We start from the raw sequence: 8,262 nt of genomic DNA on the forward strand, positions 1-8,262 counted from the left end.
TCTTTGACATTGCACCCAAAGTTGAGAGGAATACATGTAAGAGAAAAATAAATGTTCATGAGAATCCTGCATTTGGTTACACACAAAACATGACAGTGTCACATCATTATTACGAAGGTGACAAACAAAAACACGTCGATCTTCAAGACAACGCATCTCAAAACGAGACTTTGAAGTTGTGCGAACAACTTCTCCCATGTTCACATCAGTGATTGATTGAGCCACACTACTGTGGAAAAAATTAGTATTAGAGTACAGTTTCTTGCCTTGGTCAGCTAGACCTAACGAACCGTTGAATTCTTCTAACGTCCATACGTATCGTACGCCGTCCAACTTGAAACACACTGTATTATCAATCAGTACGTCTAAATTCAAAATACGTGTAGAATTCACGAACATGATCCGGATAAACCATATCGGTGTTCGTAATAAAATTTTCTAGCTACAAATCTTCAAACATCCAAAACTCCAGCTCTTCTTTCAAATTGACCTTCTCAAAATGAAAAACATGACACAGCTCTCCCTTACTAATTCGATTTGATAAATAGACATTTCGTAAATCAAGGGTTGTAATGTGTATTTTGTGATGGCAATATTTAGCGATAACAATATTTTGTGATAAAACCATTGAATTGTGTGATTAATTTGAACCATAATACTGTGTTTATAATGGAAAAAAGGGTTTCACTGTGTATAAACGGGAGTTAGGAAAATCAAATTTTCAAAAAAAGTTGAAAAAACGGCCTTTGCATGACTGGTTTGCCTGTAAGGCTAACAAACCCTAATTTCCTTGTTTTTCAGCTGCCTGGACCGCCTCCTATGATCAATCTGGCCATGCGAAGGCCGGTTTTGTGTTGTGTACAAACCAGCGTTGTGAATGCTGGATATATTTATTTTCTAAATTTCATGCACGGACATACTTAAATTGCATATTTGATGCTATTTAACACTATTCCGTGGGATGTCTAGATTTTCCAGATTTCAACGATTAAAAACTTTACCTTTCAAAAACCATACTATAGTTTAAACTCATCATAGTATAAACTATAAGTTGGATTTGATCATTGTTTTCTCCAACATATTGATTAAAGTGGAGCCAATAAAGTTGAGCATGCTTCAAGTAACGGTATGTTTGGTGATGGCAAATAAAAGCAGTTGTATCCCATATTAGTTCAATTCTCTAATTTGGTAGTTAAGAATCGCTCATTATGTACCAACTTGATACTATGGGGTATATTCACTCATTTAACAAAAAACAACATGCAAGAATCAAAATTGCATATTGTTATAATTATAATTATTGTAAAATATCGGTTTCATAATCACAAGTAACCCATAAACTGTTTAAAAAACAAAGAAAAAGCTAACTTGTGCCCTTCAACACATGTTAAGAATTATTTTAAAAAGATTTACTTTCTACAAATAATAAGGCTTATCTTATGCCCTAAGAGCACAAGTTAGCCAATCCCACAAAGCACATCTAACACGTGTGTGAGTGACAAATGAGAGCATTTGATGTCGATATCGCCGTTAAAAAAAATTATGCTTGAAATTTTTTATGGACTTACTTCTCTTCAGATTGTTTACAAGAAAAGCAAGATGAGAGAGTTTTAAAGCAAAAGCAACAAAAGGGTACAAAAAAGGAATGGATGTTGAAGGATACAACAAATGTAGAAACTTTCAAGGACTATTATACAAGGAACTAAAGGTGCAAGAAATAAAATGAAAAACTTAGCAACTATGGGAAGCAGTGTATCGGTTGACGAAAACGATGAAGAAGAGATGTCGAAGTTGGCTTTTGCATCGTATCAGGCGAGAGAAGAAGAGATCGAGAAGAAGAAAAAACAAGTTAAAGAGAAGGTTGAGTTGAAACTAGGTCGGGCAGAAGAAGAAACCAGACGTTTGGCTCAAGTTTGGGAAGTAAGCCTACAAAAACCAAGTACCAAAAATAAACTAGCTCTTTGCTGTATATAATACTATAAGTTTTAAAAAAAAAAAAAAAAAAGTTTTGCTAATGTATGCCTATAAGGTAATGCACCTTAACTTATGTCGGGGTCATACGTTAGAAAAACTTATTTAGAGAAGAAAAAATAAACACAACATTTTCATAACTCACTCTTACAAATTGCAGTTTTATTTTTAGCAAGTCATTTTGCATGTGAAAGTGAAGATAGATAATTAAAAGTATGAACCATGATGCATTACAATGATCTAAATGTTGTTCTATATGTATGAAACTTATCAGGAGCTTGAAGTTTTGACAGATCCAATGAGGAAAGAAGTAGCAACGGTGCGAAAGAAGATAGACGTGGCTAACCGTGAAGTGAAATTATTGGGACAAAGCTGCCAGAAGAAGGTATGCTAATCTGTCAGCCAGCCTTTCTTAATGCATTCTATAATGAAAGTTAAAAAGATGATTAATTAATTTTTATCTATTTCTATTTATTAATTATTTATAACCTGAAAAACAGGAGAAAGAGTATAAAGAGATATTGGAGGCATTCCACCAAAAGAATAATGAAAAGAATCAGCTTATCTCCACATTAATAGAGGTAAATTTAATACCAAATTACATTCTCATTCTCAAGTAAGCTAAACCAGTGTTGATTGAGTTAGATAACAGGTTAAAATGGGTTGACCCATTTGAAAAAATTGAGCTAGCTTTGAAACTGCTATCTTTTAAGTCTTGGCTGACACGAAATGGGGTTGACCCATAAACACTTAAACAATAGCTTTTCTAATAAATAGATAAGGCGTTGGTTATGAGCTTCTTATCCATATTCAACAACAATTAATTGATGTTGTATTTAACATTTTCTACAGTTAGTGAAAGAAAGTGAGAAAGTGAGGATGACGAAACTAGAGGAACTCAGCAAGAACATAGATCCGTCTTCCTGATTAGTGATAATCTGCGTATTAGAACAATATATCTGGATTTACTTGTTTAATTTCTCTTATTCCGCTCACACATTCTTCTTTTTTAGTAAGTGAACATTGTAAAGATTTTTTATGTTTTGTGTTATTGTGTATCTTGTGCTACTACTAATATAATTCAGTTATAATAACTAGCAAGTGGAAGAAAAATGTCTGACAATATTACTCGATTGCATACCTCGTGAATCCATTATTATAATTTTTTTTTTTTTTCTTGAACAGCGATTTTTTTGGCATCAGTAGATCATTTCTTTCAACGACCCTCATCATTTGCACGTAACACACACGTTCGGGCGGAAACCCGAACCCGATTGACGGTACCCGGGAACACATCCATTCGGGCAGTGGTTCCGGGTAAGGGTCCATGAACGAATCCGGTAAAACCTCCCTATAGGGTCAATATATACCACCATTATTGGTGTTCAATTGGTTTAAAGAAAATCATGTCATCCCTAAGGATCGAACCCACGACCTCTCCCTGTCTCCTGACACAAAGTACATGGGGAGAACCGTTGGGCTATGCCCGCAAGTTCCCTCGTGAATCCATTATGGTTTGAAAGATGATATATGCATTTCAGTACAGTTATTTACCAGAAACATATACGGGATAACGTTAATTATATACATTTAGAGGTGGCTAAATGGGTGGTTCGAGAATTATGGTATGGTTCAAAATGGTTAGACTTTTTTTGACACATTTTTTTATATGTCCACTATGATTAAACGATTATATTATATAATTATATTTATTCGAAGAGAATTTAACTTCTGAATAATATAGTTTAGAATGTTTTATTCATTGAAGGTAAACTTTGGGTGACCAGCGACCAGTTTGGACATATTCCTTTTACTAATCCTCTTAATATAATCTTTTGATCCGTAAGAGATCAAAAATATTTTTTAAGCCACCCATTCAAAAGTATATGGGTCGAAATTGCCACTTATTGACCATACTAACACTTGTAAACAAAGACGCATGTAATCTGTAAATATGATAGCACATTTTGTTCTTGTCCAAATTAAATCAAAGTAATTCCTTTAATTAATAACAAAAATTATAAGTTAAGCTTAACCCATTTTGGAATGAATAAACTAATAAAAACATGACTCCAAAATTAAAACGTCACATAGGAAGGGTAATACCTTCTGGAACTATTACTAGTAGAAACAATTCATAATAAATTAATAAAATCAAAATTTGGAAGAAAATTTATTGGTTTAATTTACCTTCGAGGTTGAGGAATAGGTCCGGTAAAATCGGGAGGTGAAGCTCGAACCCAGTAATGCATGGGTGGAGATCCGAATGTGTTCGGTAATCCGAGATCCGAATGTGTTCGGTAATCCGACCGTATGAACCATAATTATGGGTTTTGATTGGTTCCATTCGATTTGACCATCTTAGTTGCTTTGGCCTTGACCCTAAATTTTGAATAGTAAAACAAATCTACTGGGGCTTGAAAAAAGAAAAAAAAAAAAAACCTAATTTTCTTTTGTCCTTCGTTTCATACCATTTGTTACCTAGATAATTTTTAACGGTGGCATGAAGTGAAATTTTATTTTATACATTTTAAAAGAGAGTTAAAAATATGACTATAACGTAACTTGTCAATGTTAAATATGAAGAGCATTACGATGGGTCTTAAATTTTGACAAAATTTTGAATGATGTGATTAAATATGATTGAAAATTAAATATAAAATAAATAAATTCATAAAATTAAAATGAGTATATAATTGTTTCACTAGTTAAAAGACCCGTGAATTCACGGGTTTGTTTAAATGATATTAATTCATAGGTAATAGCGCACCACTTTGACCCAAAAATACGGGCAACTTATTGGAATTGATAGTTTGTGGAGAAGCACCATCACAAGTTTGGTAAGGGTTAAAATGGGTAAGGTCAATATGACTCACATGTCCAAAATTATCTCTAGTGATATAAAGGAACGAAACTGACACCAAAATTATCTCTTATACTGATATATAAAGAAACAGTAACTGACAATATACATAAACACTCACCAAATGTTATTTGATCAAATCTTCTAAGTTGACTTAATATAAACTACATTACTAATTACTAATAAAATGTAGGGATATTCCTTTCGTTTTATTAAACAATTCTGGGACATTTTTCAATTTGATATTTGCAGGGATATTCGGTCGTTTTTTGCCAATTATTCGATGCCTTGTGGTGCTAAATCGGCTTTTATTTCGCTTATTCCGAAAGTAAAGAATCCGGTCCTTATTACAGATTTCAGGCCAATTTCGTTGGTTGGTTTTTTCTATAAAGATTGTTACGAAGATCCTCACGAATCGTTTACTGTTCGTAATTGATAAGATAATTAGTCCTGTTCAGTCCGCATTTATTTCAGGGCGTCAGATTCTTGATGGTCCTCTTATGTTGAACGAGATTATTTCATGGTTTAAAAAATCAAATAGGAAAATGCTCCTTTTTCAAGTGGACTTTGAGAAAGCATATGATTCTGTTAATTGGGATTACTTATTATTCATGTTATCTTCTTTGGGTTTTGGTAACAAGTGGTGCGCGTGGATCAAAGGCTGTCTTTTTTCGGCTAAAACTTCTGTTTTAGTAAATGGTAGTCCGACCCGAGAATTTCCTATTAAGAGAGGTGAAATGTCCCGTTCTTATTGATTAAAAACGTTCCATATTAATTGATTTCGTTGCGAGGTTTTGACTTCTATATGAGACGTTTTTCAAAGACTGCATTCATTTTTAAACAAACCATAACCTTTATTTCATCAATAAAGGTTTAAAAAGCTTTACGTAGATTATCAAATAATGATAATCTAAAATATCCTGTTTACACACGACCATTACATAATGGTTTACAATACAAATATGTTACAACAAAATAAGTTTCTTGAATGCAGTTTTTACATAATATCATACAAGTATGGACTCCAAATCTTGTCCTTATTTAAGTATGCGACAACGGAAGCTCTTAATAATCACCTGAGAATAAACATGCTTAAAACGTCAACAAAAATGTTGGTGAGTTATAGGTTTAACCTATATATATCAAATCGTAACAATAGACCACAAGATTTCATATTTCAATACACATCCCATACATAGAGATAAAAATCATTCATATGGTGAACACCTGGTAACCGACAATAACAAGATGCATATATAAGAATATCCCCATCATTCCGGGACACCCTTCGGATATGATATAAATTTCGAAGTACTAAAGCATCCGGTACTTTGGATGGGGTTTGTTAGGCCCAATAGATCTATCTTTAGGATTCGCGTCAATTAGGGTGTCTGTTCCCTAATTCTTAGATTACCAGACTTAATAAAAAGGGGCATATTCGATTTCGATAATTCAACCATAGAATGTAGTTTCACGTACTTGTGTCTATTTTGTAAATCATTTATAAAACCTGCATGTATTCTCATCCCAAAAATATTAGATTTTAAAAGTGGGACTATAACTCACTTTCACAGATTTTTACTTCGTCGGGAAGTAAGACTTGGCCACTGGTTGATTCACGAACCTATAACAATATATACATATATATCAAAGTATGTTCAAAATATATTTACAACACTTTTAATATATTTTGATGTTTTAAGTTTATTAAGTCAGCTGTCCTCGTTAGTAACCTACAACTAGTTGTCCACAGTTAGACGTACAGAAATAAATCGATAAATATTATCTTGAATCAATCCACGACCCAGTGTATACGTATCTCAGTATTGATCACAACTCAAACTATATATATTTTGGAATCAACCTCAACCCTGTATAGCTAACTCCAACATTCACATATAGAGTGTCTATGGTTGTTCCGAAATATATATAGATGTGTCGATATGATAGGTCGAAACATTGTATACGTGTCTATGGTATCTCAAGATTACATAATATATAATACAAGTTGATTAAGTTATGGTTGGAATAGATTTGTTACCAATTTTCACGTAGCTAAAATGAGAAAAATTATCCAATCTTGTTTTACCCATAACTTCTTCATTTTAAATCCGTTTTGAGTGAATCAAATTGCTATGGTTTCATATTGAACTCTATTTTATGAATCTAAACCAAAAAAGTATAGGTTTCTAGTCGGAAAAATAAGTTACAAGTCGTTTTTGTAAAGGTAGTCATTTCAGTCGAAAGAACGACGTCTAGATGACCATTTTAGAAAACATACTTCCACTTTGAGTTTAACCATAATTTTTGGATATAGTTTCATGTTCATAATAAAAATCATTTTCTCAGAATAACAACTTTCAAATCAAAGTTTATCATAGTTTTTAATTAACTAACCCAAAACAGCCCGCGGTGTTACTACGACGGCGTAAATCCGGTTTTACGGTGTTTTTCGTGTTTCCAGGTTTTAAATCATTAAGTTAGCATATCATATAGATATAGAACATGTGTTTAGTTGATTTTAAAAGTCAAGTTAGAAGGATTAACTTTTGTTTGCGAACAAGTTTAGAATTAACTAAACTATGTTCTAGTGATTACAAGTTTAAACCTTCGAATAAGATAGCTTTATATGTATGAATCGAATGATGTTATGAACATCATTACTACCTTAAGTTCCTTGGATGAACCTACTGGAAAAGAGAAAAATGGATCTAGCTTCAATGGATCCTTGGATGGCTCAAAGTTCTTGAAGCAAAATCATGACACGAAAACAAGTTCAAGTAAGATCATCACTTGAAATAAGATTGTTATAGTTATAGAAATTGAACCAAAGTTTGAATATGATTATTACCTTGTATTAGAATGATAACCTACTGTAAGAAACAAAGATTTCTTGAGGTTGGATGATCACCTTACAAGATTGGAAGTGAGCTAGCAAACTTGAAAGTATTCTTGATTTTATGAAACTAGAACTTTTGGAATTTATGAAGAACACTTAGAACTTGAAGATAGAACTTGAGAGAGTTCAATTAGATGAAGAAAATTGAAGAATGAAAGTGTTTGTAGGTGTTTTTGGTCGTTGGTGTATGGATTAGATATAAAGGATATGTAATTTTGTTTTCATGTAAATAAGTCATGAATGATTACTCATATTTTTGTAATCTTATGAGATATTTCATGCTAGTTGCCAAATGATGGTTCCCACATGTGTTAGGTGACACACATGGGCTGCTAAGAGCTGATCATTGGAGTGTATATACCAATAGTACATACATCTAAAAGCTGTGTATTGTACGAGTACGAATACGGGTGCATACGAGTAGAATTGTTGATGAAACTGAACGAGAATGTAATTGTAAGCATTTTTGTTAAGTAGAAGTATTTTGATAAGTGTATTGAAGTCTTTCAAAAGTGTATAAATACATATT

The 8,262-nt window shown here is 32.7% G+C and overlaps 1 protein-coding gene across 1 annotated transcript; it reads left to right on the forward strand.

Moving 5' to 3' along the window:
• The first annotated feature begins 1,751 nt into the window (after positions 1 to 1,751).
• On the forward strand, positions 1,752 to 2,898 carry LOC139889551 (uncharacterized). Its single transcript, XM_071872496.1, has 4 exons — positions 1,752 to 1,920; positions 2,246 to 2,356; positions 2,472 to 2,552; positions 2,824 to 2,898. Exons 1-4 carry the CDS (start codon positions 1,783 to 1,785, stop codon positions 2,896 to 2,898), a joined length of 405 nt encoding a protein of 134 aa, XP_071728597.1. The 5' UTR covers positions 1,752 to 1,782.
• Positions 2,899 to 8,262: the final 5,364 nt, after the last annotated feature.

Source organism: Rutidosis leptorrhynchoides, chromosome 2 (genome assembly GCF_046630445.1).
Source record: "Rutidosis leptorrhynchoides isolate AG116_Rl617_1_P2 chromosome 2, CSIRO_AGI_Rlap_v1, whole genome shotgun sequence".
Taxonomy (NCBI): domain Eukaryota; kingdom Viridiplantae; phylum Streptophyta; class Magnoliopsida; order Asterales; family Asteraceae; genus Rutidosis; species Rutidosis leptorrhynchoides.